This window comes from Carcharodon carcharias, chromosome 10 (genome assembly GCF_017639515.1).
Source record: "Carcharodon carcharias isolate sCarCar2 chromosome 10, sCarCar2.pri, whole genome shotgun sequence".
Lineage (NCBI taxonomy): Eukaryota > Metazoa > Chordata > Chondrichthyes > Lamniformes > Lamnidae > Carcharodon > Carcharodon carcharias.
Window position 1 is genome coordinate 125,494,672 of NC_054476.1, and position 22,357 is coordinate 125,517,028.

General features: G+C 43.7%; 1 protein-coding gene across 1 annotated transcript in view; it reads right to left on the reverse strand.

Annotated features, from left to right (window-relative positions):
- Positions 1 to 22,357, reverse strand: part of LOC121283627 (syntaxin-1A-like) — a 239,994-nt gene that overhangs the window by 86,891 nt on the left and 130,746 nt on the right. Inside the window, exon 5 of the mRNA XM_041198404.1 lies at positions 18,581 to 18,654. Within this exon, the coding sequence (XP_041054338.1) occupies positions 18,581 to 18,654 (74 nt within the window). The remainder of the gene's footprint in view (positions 1 to 18,580; positions 18,655 to 22,357) is intronic.

The window sequence follows — 22,357 nt, forward strand, 5'->3', positions numbered from 1 at the left end:
TGCTAAACCTTAATAAAACACTGTTTAAGCCTCATCTGGAATACTGCACTCAATTCTCACCATCACACTTCAGGAAGGATGGCCAAAGAGATTTACTACATTGGTTCCAGGGATGAGGGGCTTAGGACATGGAGAGACTAGGGAAGCTGGGGACATTTGATAGAGGTGTACAAATCGTGAATGCTTTTGATAGAGTATGTAAGGAGAAACCGTTTCCAATGGCAGAAAGGCCAGTAACCAAAGGACACGGATTTAAGGTGATTGATAATTGATCCCGAGGTGACATGAGGAAACTTTTTTCACAAGGCAAATTGTCGTGATCTCGAATTCATCACCTGAAATGGTGGCAGAAGCAGATTCAATAGTAACTATCAAAAGGGGATTTGATAAATACTTGAAGGGAAACCATTTACAGGACTTTGGGGAATTATCTCTTCCAAAGAACCAGCACATACATAACAGATCAGATGACCTCCTTCTGTGCTGTAACCTTTTGTGGGTTGATTAGGCAGCAAGATGAGTTTTGCAACTGAAGAGAGTTTGTGATTTTTACAGAGTGAAGATTGGTAGGTATCATCAATGTCAACCCTTCTCCACAGAATTGCTGACTTGGGCTTTTCCACATGCTATCTGTTTCTGACAACTGTGATTGGGCATCTGCCCACCTATCAGATGGGAGTATCATGAGAAAAAGGTATCATGCCATCTTAACTGTTGCTGTAACAATTGAGTACTGTCAATAGGAAGATGAATGTCTACTAATCAGGCAGAATTCAGTGCCTCTGCTGAATCTGTCCTATGGCTTCTCACCTAGTTAATCTTTGTCAGTCTGCAATATGAAACCATCCTCCTTCTCTAACAATGCATTATTTATGCAATCATCTGATTGTGATCGGAATAGCAATAGATTGGTCACATGGTCAGAGTAATCAAAGAAGCTTTCTAAACACGAATAAACACATGCCCAAAGCGGAGCTGTCTAGAGCTGGTGAATGCTGACATAACCTTTAACTTTTACATGTGCAGCAGTGCATATTATCAAACTATTGTCTCATGAGATGGAAGGCTGTCAAAGGGAAAGAGAAAAATACTGCATATTATATAGGATCTAAGCATAGAAATCGGCCGTTCAACACAACTGCTCCATGTCAGTGTTTATGCTCCACACCCGCCTCATTTTACTTCAATGACCCCTTCCACATAATTCCTTTATTCCCTTCTCTCATGTGTGCACCCGGGCTCCCCCAAGTGCATCTCTGCTATCTTCCTCAATTACCTCATCTGGCAGTAAGTTCCACATTCCCATCACTCTCTGTGTTAAGAAATTCCTCGTAAAATCTTTGAGCAGAATTTAATCTCCTCCTCTGAGGCAAGTTTGAAGTCAAGGGAGGCATTTAATCAGGCAGAAGGGTGGCGGATGGGACCCCGCCACCTTCCTGCCTCTGCCCTGATTAAGTTCAGGGCGGGAAGGCTCATTAATGTCAGTTGAGTATTAATTGCCCAAGTAATGGCCTCATCTTGCCTCTGCTGGTATTCAACCATGGCTGCTAGGGTACTTGTCATGCAGGAAGCCTGAAAAGTTGGGTTTGCTTGTGGGCTCCTGGGAAGGGTCAAGGGATGCCTTGATCAAAAGGCACTCAGTGCCTGATCAGATTGGGAAGATGGGTGGGTCCGATGAGAGCCACCCCCTGTCCTTGCTGCTGAGACCCTGATTCCCACGATCCCCTTCTACCCTCACCACTGGGTCCCTTGGCAATCCTGGGCCTTGGGTGGGTGCATTACCAGCGGCAGCCACTGCTCCCACTGGCGCTGCCTCCAATGTGCAGTTGCCAGATACTGATTATCTGGTACCTCTTGAGGGATGAGATTTATGTCCCTTGGGTCCTTGATCCTGGGGAAAGCCTGCTGCTGGCCACTTGATGGCACTTAATACAGTGAGCTTTTCCAAATGGAGATAACATGGGGCTCTCACCAGCTGTCAAGCATTAAATGCCGTCCTTTGTTTAATATTTTAGTGGTTATCTGATGTTTATGCCCCCTTGCTCTGGATACACAGTACCTCCACATTCACTCAAATGAACATTTAAACAATTTTAAAGACTTATATCAAGGTTCCTCTCAGTATTCATTTTTTCAGAGAAATATTCCCCACCCTGCTCAATCTTTCCCGATTGTTGAATCCTCTCAACCCCGGTTAACATCCTTGTAAATATATTCTGCATTTTGCCCACAGCTTCAATAACCTTTTTGTAGTATGGAGATCAGAACTGCACACAGTACTCCAAATGTGGTCTAACCAAGGTTTTATGATGCTTTTGTATTCTACTTGTCTAGAAATGAACCATAGCATTTTGCGCTCTTTATGTCCTTATCCTATAGTCTTCTCCTTTCATATATACATTGCCAGATCTCTTGGCTTCTTCCAAGGAATAAGTGGCTTCCTTATTCCTCCTATCAAAATGAATCTCACTTTGATATTTGAATTTAATTTGCTATTTAGTCATCCACTTTGTGAAGCTCCCTATGTCTTCCTGTATTTTAATGCATTCTCCCACATTGTTAGCTAATCCCTGTCCTCCAAATGGTATCATCTGCAAATTTTGACACCATACCTCCAATTCCAGAAATTTGGATCCGTGTATCCACAAGTACAGCACCCAATGGTGCGGTGAATGGAGGTGAGAATGTGCAAAGTGTCGGAGAAACAGAGCTTGGGGTTGGTGGGTTGTGTCACATGATGAATTGGGAGCCAGGACTCAATGTGGTTCAGCAAAGTCAATAGTGAAGAGTGAAGAGTGAGTAAGATCTGATACAAAGTTTTGGATGTGCTAAAATTAATGGAGGTTGGAGAATGGGAGATTTGCCAGGTAGTCATTGGAACAATTAAATCTGGAGGTGACAAAAGGTTTGCAGTGGCAGATGGGCTGAGGCATGAGCATTGTTACGGAGGTGGAAATAAGCAGTCTTTCTGATGAAGATAGGAATATAATATTGGAAACTCAACATAAGGTTAAATAGAATAGCAAGATTTTGAACAGTGATCTTCGGCTGTGAAGGGAAATGAAGTTAGTGGTAAGGGTACAGATTTGTGGTGGGAACTAAAGATGATGGCTTTGGCCCTCCCTATATTTATATGTAGAAAGTTAAAGTTTATCCATGACTAGATGCTAGACAAGTAGGGGGACATCAGGGAAGCCAGGGAAGGGTCAAGAGCCAGGTGTCCTCATCAGTCATGTGGAAAACTAATCCCATGTCTATTGATGATGTTGTAAAGGGGCTGTAAGTAGATGAGGCATTGGAAAGGGTTAATCATTGGGGCACTCCAGAGGTGACAGAAGAGGAAGACAGAAGATGCATTGGCTATGATCAGATAGGTAAGAGTGAATTAAAGTGAGGACAGTTCGAAGGAGATGCATAACGGTGGTAAGGAATATGTTAGGAATTCATCAACACAAGATATTTAATGGATGAAAGTGTAAATTTTCTGATTGATTTTGCTCCATTATTGGATTTGAAGTGAGTGCAATTGTTTAGAAAAATAGACAGAAATCCATTTAGCACCCCATACAATTTCCCAGTCAGATTGTGCTTTGTACTGGCAACAGAAGTGCCTCCCAATTTACATTTAATTGTATTAACATTAGACCTTGATGAGATCATTGAAACATCCACTCAATTCCTTAGTACATATGCCAGTAGAGAGCTGTGCCATCTCCCTTCCCACAACAGTGGGAGACAGCACAGCTGGAATGTGGATTTAAAGCATTGTATAGTATGCAGTAACATTTTTCTGCTTGTTGTTTCTTTCCCAATTCCATTCATTTTATTTGGGGACTTTGTACTAAGCAGTGAGGCACTGGCCTTTCTTAGGTATGTCCATAATAGTGCAAGAATGGGTTTCCTATTTCCATTTTTTGGGAGGAAGGAGGTGGAGGGAAAATAAAGAGGATACCGGGGAGATCAGGCTACCCTCATGTGCTAGTAGCTCCCACCCATATTTACAAGGCTGATACACACCAGCTAGAAAGTCACTGCTGAAGTGGTGAGACAAGATCCATGTCAGCTAACAGCCAGATGCAGACCTATGCCACTGGCTTCAAGGACACCTCCAGCTATCCTATACCATTGGCCCAATGCACAACAGACAAGTAGTCCCATGAATCTTTTTCCAAGCATGTAGCAATCCTGAGCTAGGATGTACTAGAAGGACAAAGAGGGATGGATCTCTCTCCTCTCAACAACATCATACTGCACTGCCTCCATTTTCCCATCTAACAGGAGGTTGGAATGTTTTGCAAGTCTATCACTTGCTCACAGACACTGTTTCCTGTTTTCACATTTGCTGTGCCAACCATTGCGTACATTTGTACCAAAACAACCTATGGCAAGGGTGAAATTTACATTAAAATCAGCCATCTTTGTAAGTTTTATCTCCATTTGCTGCTACCTACTGGTAGATTTGCCTCATTCCTTTAAATTTACACATTTCCCTGCTAAGCAGTCTTCAAAGGCCATTTCTATATTGCCTGTCTCTGCCCCGACAACAATCCCAGGTCTAAGAAATGCCAGGAGCTTGTCGATACTATAAAAGTAAAGCTTGCCCTGTAAAGTTAAGCAGGGTCAACACACTAACGATTAGAAAAATGCTCAACAAAAATGCCCAATAGATTAGAAAGAGGAGCCGTCCTGACACTGAACCCCTGGGGATTCTTCTATACTAACATGACACTCAAAATAACTAACCTTTATTATATTGATATCACCTCCAAAGAGCTATATTAACTTAAAGTGCTGAAAACCAATAACCCAAGGAAAAATACTACTTATCCAAGGATATTAAGCAAGATTAGGGAAGAAATCTACATTGACCATGCCCAGTGATTACAAACAGAAAGTGCAACTATATCACTAATTTAGTAGAATATGAGCCTGAGCAAGTCACACTGAAGCTGTATAATGCCCTGATTACTTTAAATGATGCCTTCAGATCTAATCACTGAAGCAAGGGCCATGAGGCAGATCCCAAGTCTCAGAGGACTGAGTTATGAGAAATGGTTATAAAACCAAGACTCTTTGGTCTTGAAGGGTAATATATGGGAAGGAATTTCATAGGGACACAAACATACAAAGACGATTAGGAAATGTTAATTTTGAACACAGCTTCAAGTTAAACTATGATTGCAGAACAATGGGATATAAGCATAAATTGGTGAAAGACAAGTTTAAGATTGATGTCAGCAAGTACTTCTTCATGCAAAGAGTGATCAATCCCCAGGATGGGGATTAAAGACAAACACTCTGAAGTCATTCAAGAGCCAATTAGATGCTCTGATGGGGGATGGCAAACTTTGCTCCTTGGTAACTGACATAGCTCAAATAATTTCTGTATGTGCATACATGTATTCAGTTACACATATTCATGTGTGTGGGGATGGTAGCATGGAGGTAATGTTACTGGATTAGCAATCCAGCAGGCTGGACAAATGTTCTAGAGATATGAGTTCAAATCCCACCACAGCAGCTGTGGGACTTTAAATTCAATTAATTGATAAAACTGAAATAAAATATTAAATGAAGTAATGATGTTCATGAAGCTACTAAATTGTCATAAAAGCCCATATGATTCACCAATGTGCTCTAGGAAAGGAAATCTGCCATCAGGTTTGGCCTAAATGTAACTCCAGACCCCCAGCAATGTGGTGGACTCCTGACTGCACTCTGAAATGGCTTAGGAGGCCACTCAAACAAGGGCAGTTAGGGATGGGCAATAAAGTGCTGGCCTCACCAATGAAGCACACATCTCAAGGATGAACAAAAATTACAGGTTATTCATGCATCTATCTGCTTGTCTATTTCCAAAACTCATCTTGCCCACTTCCTGCACTCATGAAGCCATTCCCATTAAACTGACCACCCAACTTCCCTTCCCATTCCCTCGGCTAGCTGACAATGGCCCTGAACTTCCATGATGGCCACTCGGCCCCTAGTTTTTTACCTTGAAATCCAGCCGCTCCTTTCTTGCCCGACCTTCTGAATCAGGGCAGGCAAGAACAGTGCAGAGCAGCGGGTTCCCAAGGCATTGTGTTGAAGGCAGCAGAGTCAGAGGTAAGGAAACGATGCTCATTTTTTTTTACGGCACTCGCTGTCGTAAAGCAGGTAAGTTTAAAGATCCAGCCTCTTTGAGAAGCCAGGGAGAAGGTAAGTTTGCAAGGCAAGTGGGTAGGATTGGGTGTTGGAGGGGTGGGGGGGGGGGGTGGTGAGGGTTTTGGGGTGGGGGGGGTGGGTGCAGTTGGTCAGGAGGTGGGGGATTGGGGTGATCAGTGGCGGGAGGTGTGGATGGCGTTGGGTGGTCAGGTGGTTGGGAAGGTTTGGATGGTCAGGAGAGCGTTGGATTGTCATGGGATGAGGGTGGAGTCCTGTGGGGTAGTCAGGGGTTGCGGTTTAGTTGGGGGATGGGGTGTAGTGGGGGGGTGGTTTGGGAAATGGGGAAGGGGTGTCCCTTGGGGGTGGGGGGGTGGTCGGTCGGTGGGGAGGGGTGTGGGGAGGGAGTTGCTGGGTCAATACTCTCATTACCCAAGTGTTAGAAGTGGTTTTAATTCTTCTAACTTTTCCTGGGTGACTATCCCTGTAAGACAGTCAGAACTATCGAAGTTTGCAATTTGAATCGCACTTTCGGATGGTTCCGATTGCAGGGCAGCTGCCCATGCAGGTTTGAACTTCCCAGGCAATTGCCCAGAAATCCTTACCTGAGAACCTCCGAGGTGGGTTCCCCAGCACATTTTTGGGTTACCCCCACAGATACACTGCCCGGAGTTCGGAAGTTATGGGCCATTGCAAATGGTTCCCTCTTATGAACTGACCTCATTAGCCTCAAAAAAAATATGCGCCCTTGACCACTCTTGTCCTTGCAAACAACCACCCATCTTTAATTTCTCTATCTTTTCTTAAGTGCCTCAGCGCATTATAACTTGTTAACTCTATCTCCTGCTTCCTTCATAACACATAGTGGTGCTGTGGCAGGAGCAGAAATCTCCAATTATGCCCAAAATGGCCTTAAAAATCTCACAAAGGACATTGTCTTTGTTTGCCTGTGATTGGGGTGCATTATCCCTCCTCAAGCTTTCAGCAGCTTTGGACAAAATCAACCCCACCATCTTCCTCTAATGTCACTTCATTGTATAGCTCAGTGACTGCCCTCACTTGGTTTCACTCATACCTATCCAATCACAATCAAAGGTTCTCTTTCAACCCTTGCACCAATACCTCTGGAGTCGCTGAAGATCCATCCTTGGCCTCTCTTCTGCATTGACATACTGTCCTATATCCACAGAAATTAGTTAGCTCTACAAATGCTGACAACTGTTTAACCCCTCCATTCTCTCTGTGCTCATACTGATTGGACTTCATCCAAGACTAGGTGTTGAACAATTTCTTTGGGTAAATATTGAAAGATTGAAGAAATCACATTATCTCCCCACCAGAAATTTTATAGCCTTGCCAGTGAAACTATTCCTCTCTGTGAACCAGAACATAAGCAACTTTAGCATTCAACCCGACTCTGGGCTAAACTTCCAACTCCATATTCCCTCCACTGCAGACGGGCTATTTCCAACTCTGTTTCATCTGCCTGCAGCCTATCCTTGGCCCATATGCTACTGAAAACCTCATCTATGCTTTGCCTATTTCAGTAAACTCCTGACTGGCTTTGTATCCTCTATCCTCCATAAACTCATGTCATCCCCAAAACTTTTTTGTTTGTGTTCTATCCTGCACCAAGTCCCATTCACCTGTCTACACTAGATCCCCATTTCCCAGCAGCTCAAATTTAAAATTCTCATCCTTTTCTTTAAATCCATTAATTCGTTCCCCCTCTAACTCAATAACTTCCTCCAACACAACCAGTGCAAAATCCGGATATGTTGTGCCCATTTTTTTTGGGTACTATGATTTGTCTTCGAGATCCAAAATGGTGTCCATGACACATGCACACGTTTCTGGTGCAAGATGTGTCAGACGCCATATTGATGTGGGGATTAGCTTAATCTATTAAATGCCCGCCAGAAATATGCAGAGTAAGCATGACATCAGTCAACATGTTGATTCACTAATTTGACACAAGCCTTGCCCTTTTGGAGCTCAATGCTCCACCTAATGCTATCTCTTAATCTTGCACGGCTGAACAATTTAGCACCAGGAACGATGCCCTACTAGTGCTATTTAAAGGGAGCAGGTTAGTTGCTGTTTGATTTCTACAGAAAATTGATTGCAAATGTGTTTGGTGTTTTGTACTTTTCTTTAAAGTTGCTGAAGTCCATAGGGAGTGGTGTGGCTAATGCTGATGGACCTGCTCCTGAATTCAATGTTTCTACACAAATCAATTGCTCTCAGGCCTGCTGCAGTAGCAAACATATGTCATGGAAATGACTAAGAGAATTAGCGGAAATGTAGAACAGGATATCCTGCAAGAAGAACCCTTTATGAACCTTTATAAAACACTGGCTTAGTTTCAACTTGAGTATTATCTGAAAATCTGGGCAATGCACATTAGGAAGGATGTGAAGGCTTTAGGGAAGGCACAGGAAAGATTTATGAGAGTGGTTCCAGTTATGTGGATGAATTGAGAAGCTAAGGGTTTTCTCCTAAGAACAGGTTGAGAGGAGATTTGACAGAGGCATTGAAATTTATAAAGGGTCCAGACATAATTGATAGAGTTTCCATTGATGCTAGGGTCAAGAACCAAAAGATACCAACTTAAAGTGATCATCAAAAGAGCCAATCTTGGTGAGATGAGGAAAAACTTATTTTTATCCATCTGGAATGCACTCAGAGTAATGGAAACAGATTCAATTGTAGCTTTCAAAAGGGAATTGGATAAGTACCTGAAGAGAAAAAATTACAGGACCATGGGGAAAGGGCAAGGAAGTGGGACAAGCTAAGGTGACCTTTCAGTGAGTCGGCACCAGAACAACGGGTCGAATTATCTCCTTCAGTGCTGTAACCATTCTATGGTTTTAAAATAGGAGGAGGAGGGGGAGAAGGTCACTCAGGCTGTCCAGTGTTCAGGGGGCAATTCTCCTCTATGAACCTCTGAGGGAAAGTGCCTCAGATCTCTATGCTTCAGCAGGGCTGAAATCTGCCACCTGCTGCAGCCACAGCCTCAGAGGGGGGTGAGGACAGCACTGTCAATGGTTGTAAAGGTGGCTGTGCCCATGAACTTTGATGCATCAGATTCCTTGCAGACTATAGTTGCAAATATATGCACAAAGGTGGCATGTTTATGCATTATGGCATGGTTTGATTTATAAATTTGGTTTCGAATGTTTATTTTGAGGTATGTTTGCCTTTGTATTGCGGCTGAGTGGATGCTGTGAATGTTGTAATATGCCTTTAAGGGCATATCAGCATGACATCACTAGAAGGGAAATGTGTCATGTGATCCAGTCTTAGTTCCACTTGTGCTTTGAGCAGAGCACACACACACAGCTCTGAAGACTTCAAGTTTTAGACTCATGTATAACTGTTCTTCTGTGCCTAGTCTTAATAAATGAACCCAAAATATGTTTACCCAATCCCTTAAGAGTGATTGGTGTCTTTTCTCTTGCAGAGTAAATAAGCCCATGGTATTATATCATTATAATAACATGACAGTGATGGTCAGTGACAGAGGCAAGGTAAAACGTGTGGTTGTTGTTCAAAGGAGGAATTGAGGTATTGTATACTGGTCCTCTCTTCCTCTTCAACTTCTTAGTTGACCTTCAACCTTGCAGTTTTTTGTCTGCTGTTTCCTAAATGACATTCTCTATTCAAAGAAAGCTGACCACATTTAATTCTATATTGGCAGAGAGCAGCTGGTGGACTGAGCTGGTTTCACAAGGATTGATGGTTTCCCATGATTCAGGGTGTCATTGACTCCACATACATCGCTTTAGGAATGCTGCATATCAACTTTGAGATATAATGGAACCAAAAGGGATCCATTTCCTCATGCAAGTCCATGTCCAGTATCCTAGCAGCGGTTATGATGCCTTCATCCTGTTGTAGTCCATTCTGCCATCTGTGTTTGAGTCACCATAACTAAAGGGTGACCGGGCCTATCTGCTGACCACATGGCTGATGGACTCTGGTAAGCAGTCTACCCACCTGGGGGTGAACAATGAACAATGAAAGGCACGCTGCTACACAAAATGTGTTTGAGCTGATGATTGACGTGCTGAAACAATGCTTCCACTGCTTTGAGTGCCCTGGAGGAACCACACAGCACTCGGCAGATTTGTGGTGCTCTGCTGTATGCTGCACTACCTCACCATTATGTGGGACAGCCCTTGCTACCAGTTATGCAGTGAGCAGCTGAAGAGCAGGAGGAAGCGAGGAGGTGAACTAACCAGCCCCTATCTGGTCAGGGTGTCCGTGAACAACTTATCTGACTGTAAAAGCAGTAACTGCAATTCCAATACCTCATTCACCTTTGGTCGCAAACCCTACCTTACCCTCTGTCACTGACCATCTACTTGACCAAGCATCTAGATAGCTAGTATGCAAAAATAAAAGCCACCACAAAATAATCATTCCAAACTAAATTTACAAAATGAAATCATGCCACATTGCATACAAACACCAACTGATGCTCTCTTTTAGTGGCTTTTTACGAGGTGCCTTTGTCCTAGTGTTCCTACGCAGTGCTACTCCACTGGCTGCAGCATGTCTGGTGGATGGCTGCTGACCTTCAGTGGAGGAGACTGCAGGTGGCTGTGGATAATAACCTTGAACAGCTCTGGTTCAAGAAGGTCTGTGGCTTTGGACTGCACCTCAGAATGGGTGGCAGACAACATGGGCTTGCTGGCCGATAGGAAGGGCATTGGTGGGAGGACAAATGGTATTAACTTGAGAGAAGAATGGCAGGTTCATACTACCGCCACTCCCCTGTGAGAAAGTGGGTTGGGAGTTGGTAGCACCTAAGCGATCCTAGTAACCTGGTGGAGGATAGCTTTATGGGTTGCTGTGATTCCCTTTGAACACTGATGGCAGAGTCTGAGATTGCATGACAGAAGCCTGATCCTGCACTGCAATGCCACAATCCCAATGGCTGCCCTGCAACAGTTTAATGCAAAGAGCAGTGTTAATTGCTTTAAGGCAAGAGTTCTGCCCCTTTCTCAGGAGGAAGTCCCATCTTAGGGAGCTGCTGGCCAATCGGATAGCCGGTAGCTCTGTAGTGCCAGCAGTGTCAGCCGGGAGTTGTGGCCACTGCTGGAACTTCAGGCAGTTCCACTATGCTGAGAAGCCCAGGTCAGTCCGGGGTCAGGTCTCTTGGTGAGGTGGGGGATGGGGAACCAGGTTCAAGAAACCAGGGGTTTGGATGAAAGACACTGAGGGAGTGCCTCTGATGGGCCCAGGGGGCCCACAAAGGAAGTCCACCCACCATGCACCCACAGCAGGTAAAATACTGTGGCTGCAGAGTGAAGCCCTTAAGTGGCCATTTATTGGGTACAAGGGCTGGCAGGCTGTGCGATGCCTCCCATGCCCCCCATAAAATTTCAGAGAGGTCATGGTCAGGTGGGTAGACAGCAGGAAGGCTACTCACTGGATTTTACATGCCCCCACCTTCAAACTTGCCAGTGGGAGAGCATAAAATCTAGCCCCAAGTTCTATTATTTCAGCCCTAACACTATCAACAAACTCAGTCATGGCAGGTTCAATGATGACAAGCACCATCCCCTCCATGGAGATAAAGACATGCAGCTATGCCTGTCTCCTTCCAGTTAACATTTGCTACCTTCTGTTGGACATCACCTTGCCCTGCAAGAGAGAGGTGTGTCAATGAATGCGGTGCAATCTGTTTGTGTGAGGTGGCTGTAATAGCCGAATAGCCAGCAGTGTGTGCAAGCTATGAGATTTGAATTTGAGGGTGAAGATATGAATACCAGGTATGACTCATGATTGATGGAGATTGTTGCCACATTAATGAAGAGATGATTGATGGAGATTGTTGCTACATGAATGAAGAGATGTGATGGACTGAGGTTAGTGGTGCACTTGGTAGGATAGGACATTTGAAGATACATGTATTGATATGGACCATTTGTGTGAGGCCACTGAACTTCTTGTGATACTGCATCCAGGTCCTCAGGGCTTGACTCCTATCTTTGACTGTCATGACTATCTGGTCCCATTGTTGTTTGAGAGTTTGTCCAGAGGGCCTTTCCTTCTCTGCACACACTCGAACAAGGTCTCTGGTGTAGTGCAGGAAAATCTTGGAGCCTATTCTCTCCTGTGTTGTGCCATTCTTGTGCCTGATTCCATATCAGAATCAGAATCATCTGCTTCAGCAACAATGCACCTCACCTTTAAGAGGTGCAGACTGGCTTTTTTAGGCCAGTTATAACTGGTGTCAGCCTCTCAATGTTTTGTGCCATGCTAACACGTGCTCATCTCGCTGATAAGTGGCTGCACTGGCTTCAAGCTGCAATAATGTTAATTAGCAGGTAGCATGAAGTTTGTATGTTGCCCACAACAGAAGCAACTGGGGCAAGTGAATTTCATCCCCTACAACTCTTCCCCCCACCTCCCCACGTCTCTGACTCTGGTTTTGTGCATTATCCCCTCACCATCACCTCACCTTCATCCCACAAGTCACCATAAAGGAAATATGGCAGATTTAATTTGGTTATATGTACAATAAAGAGCCCATTAATTTCCCAGTTCTGCATTGCTGGATTTGATCAGCTTCATTGGGCAGTAGAGATGTCAATGGTTACGTCCACAGGGCTTTGAAGACATACTTGACACCAGCCTTATGCGACTCCAGTGAACTTCAGATGACAGCATTGCTCCTTTACCTGCCAATTGCTAAATTGTGCCTTTTTCGTCTAGATTGGCTACTATACCTAAATTGAAAGCTAATAAGAGACATTGACACGAGCTGCACATAGCCAGTGCTATTGAGGCAGCGTTGCTATGGCAAAAGATTGCCTGCAGTTTTCTGAGGCGTCTCTGCCTAAATAGTAAAACAATGAATCCGCAACCAGGATAATGCAATTCCTTTATTGATTGTGCTCTGAATTTCTCCAGTTTTGCCAATTGCAGCGCAATCATCCAGGAAAGTGAGGCAAACGTTTTAGAAAAATACCAGAATTTGATTTACAATTATAATATCGCAGCTTAATACAATGTAACCGAGCTGCCTCCTGATCCTGCACTGCAGAAGGAGCCTGCAGGCTGGTGGTTCTGTCTGGTAATAGATCACTATGGATTATTCAAACTCTGCTCCTCAGTGTATATTGAGTTCCTTGTCAATGTTGAATGCTATTTTTCATTGTTGTTGTCCAAAGGAAGGCAATTATTAAGTGCAAGGACACTGGCATGACGATATACCAGCACCCACTGATCAATGCTTCACCCAGCTGTGAAGGATGCCAATAGCAAGTAGACCTCTGCAGGCCACAGCACATCAAGACTGACAATGTCATGGAACCGTAACATCTTGGAGATGGAAAACAAGTGCCTCAATCACAGTGTTGCAACCCATCTATATTTAAGTAGCCCACTGCCAATGGTCCTGAAAATGATCTCCCTGGCACTGCAGCAGTGAAGTAAGGAATACGATTACAGTACTGAACAATAGGGACTGCAGTAAGCCCAAAAATAAAGTCGAATGCAACATGCTGCTTTAAAAGCAGTTTTTAAAGTATTTTATGACATCACATTCAATATCAGAGGAATTTCAAGTCACCCTTAAGGCTCATTTATATTCAGTTTAGAAGTACTGGCTGTGAATATTAGAATGCCATCAGGCACAGCACCACAGAACAGGGAGGCTTCAGCCATTTCGAAAGACCGTACAGCTTATATGCAAAATGGCTGGCAACTGTGGTTTCTGTTACTGCTGTGGGTTGAACAACTGAAGCCCCCCTATACTGAAGAGGGCAGGAGGCTGACTTTCTAACAGCTGCTCTGGCCTTCCCTAGGCATGGGGGGCATGCAGGCACCCACAGTGGTTGCTGTGTGCGGCAATTCAAAGCCTATCCAGCTCTTGTAGAAACAAGTCGACCACACAAGCAGAAGGTCTGAACAGTGCGATTGGCAGCTGGTATCCGACAACTGCTCCAACATAAATTTAGCTTCAAGCCACAATCACTGTATTATTTCTACATTTTTGTAATGAGCTCAATAATAATTGGCAATTTTAGCTTTAAACATGGGGTAAGACTGGAAAATGATAGCATTTTAGTGAAATATTTAAACAAGCTTTAAAAACCTCTTAAGATTTCCCTGGCTGACAAGATACGACTCCCATAAATAGTGAATGAGAGAAGGCTCTACTTAGGACTGAAAATCGAGTACCATTGTGTAGTCTCAAATGAAACATAACACTCAACAAGAGCACCATGCAGCTAAACCTTAACTCTGCTAAATAAACAGCAACTCTGTACAATTACATGAGTAATCCTTACATTGAATAAACAACAACAGCATACTGTTACAAATAGTTACCCTTACGCTGCTGAATAAGAAGTATAACCACAGATTACTGGTGACTTTAACTTATATACTTCCAAATTTGTCCATTTGAGATTGTTAGAAATTATGTGAGCAGGAATGAGCCAAAGGCTTTGTTACTCTACGGGTGGAATTGTCCCAGATTTGCAGTAAGTACGTTGTTTTACCCGCCATCCGCAATGGCAGCTTCTCACACCATATCATCCCAAACCTGCCACATTAATTATGCATTCCCAGTAAATTCAGCATTTCCATGGCAGGCGGGCTCCAATTTGACCGCCACGCCATCACCTCACCGCTTCATCACACCAGGTGTTATATTTAAAGGACAGCCGCTCGCACACTTCTCAGTGCTTCCAGCCCAGGACTGCTGCACAGAAGACATAGCCCTGAAAGGCAAGAAAACTGCAGCCCCCAGATTTAGTGATGCATCACTGGAATGCTTTTGGATGCGGTGGAGGCCTGCCGTGATGTCCTCTACCCCCTCCCACTCTGGCCACAGGAGGGGCAGCAACTTTACCACTCCGGCTTGGGAGACAATGGCAGTGCTGATCAGCCAATGCTGCACAGAAGAGGTTGACCATCCAGTGCAGAAAGAAGATGAATGATCTCACCCATGTCGCTAGGGTAAGGCAACCATCTCATCACTGTAATCTCACACACTAAAGCCCATAACACATTTACTGACATCTCACTCACTGCCAGCTCAAGGGACATCACCACTCATTCTTTCACACACACCCCCACATCTCCATCTGGCCTTATCTGCTTTGGAGACTGCCTCCTCAATCCTCACCATCTTGAGGCCACTTGCACAGATCAACTTGTGCCCCCGCACAAACCCTGGGAAACCCACCACTTCCCCAGTACAGCTCTCCCCCTTCAGCCTCTTCCCTTGTCTGAGGCCACTTCTCCCCCTTCCCCAAGTAAGCCCTTACCCTGCAGTCATACAAAGTCTTATGGCTGGTCTGGGAGGTACAGACCTGCCCGTGAGTCCCCCTAAAAGTGCTGTGGTGCTGTCTGCGAAGCCTGGTGCTGTTGACTGTGAGTGCTGCCCGAAGCAAGATAGACAAACAAACCTCGAAGTCCCGAACAAAGTGCAGCTCGCCAGGTGCAAGTCACTTATGTGCAGTTGTGAAACACGGTGGCGTGATTGTGTGCGGATGATCCAGCGTGGGGGCATGAATCCAGTGAGCTAGCCTTATAATGATATGTAGATGTATTACAATGAGGTTCCTAACTGCTGATGGTGGAAACGCGGCCCACCATCAATGGACTGAGCGCGGATGATCGCAAAATAGTTTCATGACATTGTGAAACCGATTTTTGGCTTTCTCACCATATTGTCTGCTCATGCCGCTAAGCACGCCCAACGCCAGTGCGCACAATCGATTCCACCCTGTGTCTCTCAGCTGCTATTTGTCATACTAATGCTAATGAATTGTTCCATCTCATGTTTGGAAATATATTACTTAATATTTTCCCAACTCCCTCCAACTATCAAGATTTTTCCCCGATTTGGAAAATGGATAACTGTTGCCAGAGAGCTTCTTCATTTTGCTGCTTAAAGCGGTAGGGGCCACAGCAATAAGGAACTACCTTTAATGTTGCAGATCCTATGCTCTGATATCCACAGGACAAGATAAGGCCATCAGGCTCTTACGTGCTTACTCCATTTCTTATTGGATATATCCCCCATGTTTCCACTCTTCCTTTGCCCTCCCAACTCCTGGGGCAAAAAAGAGAGAGGCCTGTAACCAGGAAACCTCCGTCAAAAATTCCTCTCTGATCTCTCAGAAACAAGCAGAAAAGTGCAAGGAGATTCCAAATTGTTGGTTATTGCCCCAAATCTCATCTTCCTGCCACTGTGACCTTATGGTTTTTGAAAATTGCATCTAATACATTTCTGAAGGGCTGCAAGGATTTTATCCTCATCACCACCTGTGGAATGCAGTTTCACAGGTCAATCCTCCACTTGGGAAAAATTAAACAGCTGTCCATTCATTCTCACACCTTGCTTTCCCAATTTATATAGATGGCCCATACTATAGATGGGGTCTCAAAGCCCTATTATTATTGTCCTAGCTTTAATCTGAACAATCCAACCAAAGAATCTGATTACTCCACTTGACATGGTATTTGAGCCTTTTCGAACTCTCAGTCAAATCAGTAAGACTTCAATACTGTGTGTACCTTGCCTCCAAACAGGATGAAGTTAGTGTGGTTAAATGACATAATGTACTTTGCTGGATCTGATTGTCTCACAGGTTTAAGTTTGCCTACTGTGGTGAAACATATTTGGATGTCATACTCTCTGATTAAGTGCATGCTGCCTAACCTAGCAGCCTGGCACTGAACAAGTGATACAAAAGGATTCAAGTGGCAGTGAACCAGGATTCAACCCCTTGAACCACGAGTTGGGAGATTGTCTATTTGAGGTAAAAATATTTAGATATTTGTAGATTAAAGTGAGCAATTTAAAGTGAGCATTTTAAAGTGAGCATTTAGATATTTACAGATTAAAGTGAGCATTTTAAAAACGTTGGTCTTCAGGATGAACCTATTGCCTGGCATAAATAGCTCTGACAAGGTGTTGATAGCAAGCATTTTTAGAAGTACCAGGCAAGTTCAGCAAACTTAAAGGATGGAGTCAAATTTAAGCAAAACAGATGAGGGCGTATGACGCATTTCCTCTGGAACATTAGTGAACCAGCTGAGGTCTTAATTACAAAACAATGGCTTTCATGGTCACCACCTTCTGGTGCCAGATCACAAATTAACATTTGCTGAATGAAATCAGCATCACTCCCCATTCCATTCCAATCTCGGCACTAACCTTACACTCCTCCTGTTCTGAAGACTAGACTGTGCTGCATGTTGAGTGGGGGAATTTTTGCCATAGTTTATGTGGGATCCAAATTCTCATCTATGGCATGTAGTGCATTTCAATCAGTGGCAGTACCTGAGCAGTTAATGTGGAGGTTAGTGGGTAGAAGAACACCAGTGTGGAGGTGAGGAAAGGAAGAAAAGCATGCCATTGTGGGAGACAGAAAGGGGAAAGAGAAGAATACCATTGTGGATGGTTGGGGGTGGGGGGGGAGCGAGAGGAGGAGGCAGTGTCTAATATGGCAGTGGAGGGTAGCAGCGCAATTGTTATGGAGGAAACAAACACTATTGCGAACGAGGGAGTGGGTAGCAGCACCAACAATGTGAATGGTAGCCACCCTTAAAGAGTGTCAGTGTGAATATAGGCTTAGGGGCACAGAACCGCTGTTAATACAATCAAAATGTACTCAAAATCCATCAAAATGTGCCAAAAACCAAAATTTCCTGGTGCAGCTCGTGCCTCCAATTACCAGCCCAAAACAAGGAACATCTCTAAATCTGCCACTGCATGAATTGTACTTTGTTTACTTTTTCTTGTAATACAAATGATAGAACATTGGGTATATATGCAGCTTAGATTGTGGTAAGTTTGCAGCCTGCTGCACTCCAGCTGTAATGACTACTTCATGTGTGTTATGTGTGAGCCCACTGGATTCAGTTAACATAGAAAATAAATTGAATCATGGAAAATCATCCGAAAACTCTTATTCAAATGCCTCCCAGCAGTGATCTTGCTTAAAGGCCTTTATTTAGTTCTGTCTTACAGTTGTGCATTTTTCACTTATTCTTTTTTTCCCAATTTTAGTTGTTTGCCTTTTTGAGGCTGTGCCAGCATTTTTTTCTTCCATTAAAAGGTGTTGGCTAACTTTTCTGTGGTTTGTAGGTTGGCCCCAGAACTGCAAAGTAACCCCCTGGAGTAACTGGCTTTGGTAGCAAAGGTAACCAAGGCCCAAAGTATCTGTGGGACAGACCCTTTGCTTTCCCTCACGCTGTTTGATCTTTACCCTTGGAAGTTACCGACAGCATTCTCGTGATCAAATATCTAGTAAAGATACAACAGATGATGGGGCACTGGTACACAGAGCATGGTGATATTCTTTGTGAAAACTATGCAATGTTGTTGAATGTCCAGGCTGGCTCACACACCGTCTACTTGTGTAATATAATTTATTGGAAACACCAGAAGGTTAAAGTCACTGACCTGTGTCTTGCGTATTCTTAAGTCAGCTGAGGATCTGTTCTGACCCTCCTCCTGTTCTATGCTCTGTTCAATACCTGGAGAAATAAAATAGAAAGACTAGAGATGTCTAGCAAAGACAAAAGACCAGTCAAGGCCCTAGCAGCCTGGCAGGCCCTACAATCAGTACTTAATATAAAACACAATAGACAGTGCACATTATACTATAATTATGCAATGTACATTATCCATTAACCTACACTTCACATACACAATTCAGTCCAGTATATTCCTTGTATATGTAATTGCAACAATTCTTACTGTAGTATGATCTTTCTGAAAAGCAGTGCATTGTAATTGATACCTCACTGTCACTATATACAGTTACTTTGTGTAAATAGGGGGTCGGAGCTGTTGGAATTTGGAGAAATGCAGAAACTGCATCTTTGACCAGTTCAAAAACAGCACATTTAACAATACAAAAGATACTGGGCAGGATCTTCCGGTCAGCAAGTGGGGGCGGGGCCCACTCACCGACATGTAAAATGACGTGGGATGGCATCAAGTGGAACTCCCGACATCACCCCATGTCATTTCCATTTTCAGGTCGGCGGGGGCGCAGTGGAGTCAGCTGCGCGCCCGCCAACCTGTCAATGGCCCATTGAAACCATAGAAAAACTAATTAAGGTAATTTAATGGACTTGCCTATCCAACCTTAAGGTTGGCAGGTAGACCGGGAGCCCTGGCAGACTTTGGGAAAAGCATGAAACCTCATCTACGGGCGGGATGAGGTTTCATGAGGGTATTTAACTTTTTATCAAATTTTTTAATAAAAGTTATGGACATGCCCCAATTCATGTGGCCTGCCCATGTAAGATGGTGGCGTGCCCCCATTTGGGGGAGCCATTCAGAGATGTGCCTGCCCACGCTCGCTCCTGCACATCCCCCCCATTGGGGGGGAAAATTTTTCCCATAAGAAACCAAGAGATTGTGATTCTGCCATTGCTGGCAAAAATACTGGAAGTTGCATGTACTGAGGCTATGTGAACTGCAGGAAGTTGATGAACATAGAATGGAATCATCAGCAAGAGTTGATGGGGTCAACATGAGAAGGAGGGTAGGAAAAGTCCTGAGCTAATGGAAAGAGGCAAAGATTGAGCCATCAATGCAACATGAACATAGCTTTAGTGAGAGGCCGTCTTATTCAGAAGTGTAAAATGCCAGACTCTGCCAAAGGCTCTGAAGATGTCTAAGGTAATACATCACTACATTGTTCAAGGACAAAGTGCCAGAGGTCGCTAATACACACAGCAAGATCAGCAGTGGAGCAGCCATCCTGAAAATCAGACTGGGGATCATGATTTCAAGGTGATGAATTTCTGAAGAGTTAGCCTTGGCCTGTATAATTTCAGCTAATATTCATTGTGCAAGGGCTTTGTTGTGAAACTGAGGCCAACTTTGGGTTGCAGAAAAGCACTAGACAATGAATGTTAAGAAGAAACTTATCCATGGTCTGAACCTTCCATTCATAAACCTTGTCCCCTTTAACCTCCATTTTATGCCAGTCTTTTTCGTAACAGTGAGTTCAAAACCCTCCTCCTCATCTACAAGCTGCTTCAATGATACCTCCTCTTTTTTAAATCTAACCTTTTTTAGTTCTATGTACTGGTTTACATTTTCAGATTCTGGACCCCTTTTCATCCCACTGTCACTCTCTGCTCCCTCTTCTGCTAGCAGAACCATTTCATCTAACATTCTGGAGCCCTTTTCTAAAATCCCTTTGCATCGCTTCTATAATCTACCTTTCTGAACTTCCCTTCCTTCAGTCATGACCAAAACCTGTTGCTCCTGCTTGGTGTCTGTTCTCTGCAAAGCAACTAGGGGGCAATGTTCCCTCTAATTTTTCTTCATTGAATCTTCACACACACTTTTTTCCCTTTTGAGGAATAGTGGGGAAGTGTTGGAAAGATCAGCAGGCTGGTTATCAGTCTGTTGAACCTTGGCAGGAACGCCCCTTCTGTGACCAACAAGCCTTGGAGTGGGACTTGAACCCAGAGCTCCTGGCTCAGAGGCAGGGGCATTACCTACTGAGCCATAAGACCTAATTTGTTGCACTGTGTGGTCCCTTTAAGATTGCTGTGCAACTGTGCACATGCACATCTTGAAGGGAACACTGTTGTTGCTTGAGTGATACTTTCTTGATTGCTGCACAGCCGCACACCTGTGGATCTTAGAAGGAACATTGCTAGAGGTCTTCTTTTTTTAAAATAAGGTATTAGGGGTGCCTCAGGATGCTTTATTACCAGAAGCAATTCATAATGGGAAGTCTTGGGATATTTTATTACACCAAAGGCACTGTATAAAAGAGCAACTGAGTTAACAGGATACAGCTGGCTAATAATAATGCTGTGTTAAAATCAGCAGCAGTTCCTTCCAGCAATAGAGTGAAAGCCCTGGATTCATAGATCCTAGAGGTGCTCAGTTATAAAATGAGTTCTCATCTTGAATAAAATAACTAAATTGAAGTTAACTACCATTTAATTTGGTACACAAATGTGTTGATTATTAACCGCTGAAAAAAAGATATTACGTCAAAGCTTTTTCTCTTGCACTCATCAGGACAATCGCAAGAACACCGAAGTCAGAGGAAGCAACAACTTTATACTGTATGAGAAGACAGTGCTGAATGATTGGCTGTGGACTCTGATTGGTAGAGGCGTTGTCATGGAGAATTAATGGTGACTGACAGTTAAGTGCCAAGCATTGTCTGAAATTTAAACCAGGCAGCTTGACTCTGATTGATCAAAGCATTGCCCTGAGGAATGAACATCCAAATGGCTGTCACTTATTTTGTTTAGCTGAAACAGATGCAATGTGTGTACATGTTCTTTCTGTCTGCAAAGAACAGGGTCCCGTGTATTAACTTATGTAGCTTCCAGTACTCACAAACCTGCCATGCTGCGAGCCCAACTGACAATCATAAATTGATTGTCAGTGTAATTTTTAGCACACTGAGGATTATTTAGCAAATATTGTCCAGTCATGAAATCACATTTAATGTTGGACACTGTGTTTTGAGTTTTGCAAGCACGGGCTGGCTGGGTACGGTCTGTACCTTGCCCGCTGCAAACAACGGAAGGAGCATGTTGTTTGATATGATCCACCAGTCTTTTGCACGTATGACCTATGTAACTAGCATCACACTGGCACTGAAATTCATATACCACATTACTTATTTGTGTGATAGGCAGAACATCTTTTTGGCTTCATGGCAGAATCCTGTTAGCGACATGTCCAAATTTGTATCCTTTGGACCTGCCGCGTAACATGACTGGACAGCCTTTCCCGAAATTAAGCTAAAAAAAACGCTTGCTGGACTTGTGTAAGAGCAATGAGGTCCTGCGTGATATATATGACAGGCTTTATCCTCATGGCTCGTTGCGTCTCCATATTTATGGGCTACCAAAGACACAAAAATGATGCTCGTTTACATCTTATCTTGTCTATGACCGGTTCTGCACAGCATGAATTGGCAAAATGGTTGGGTGAATTGTTACAACCAGTTTTGAACAAGTTTTCCACATACACGATGAAGGCTTCCTTCACATTTGCAAAGACAATATAGGACTTGCATATTGATAGCAATGCTGTGTGTCCATGTGTTCATTTAACAGTAATAGCCTACTCAGCAACTTTCACTTAAGGAAGCCATAGATACTTGCACTGTAGCAGTATATCATGGTGGTCTAGACCCACTACCATTGTATGAATCAGTATTCATCGAACTTATGAATTCAGCAA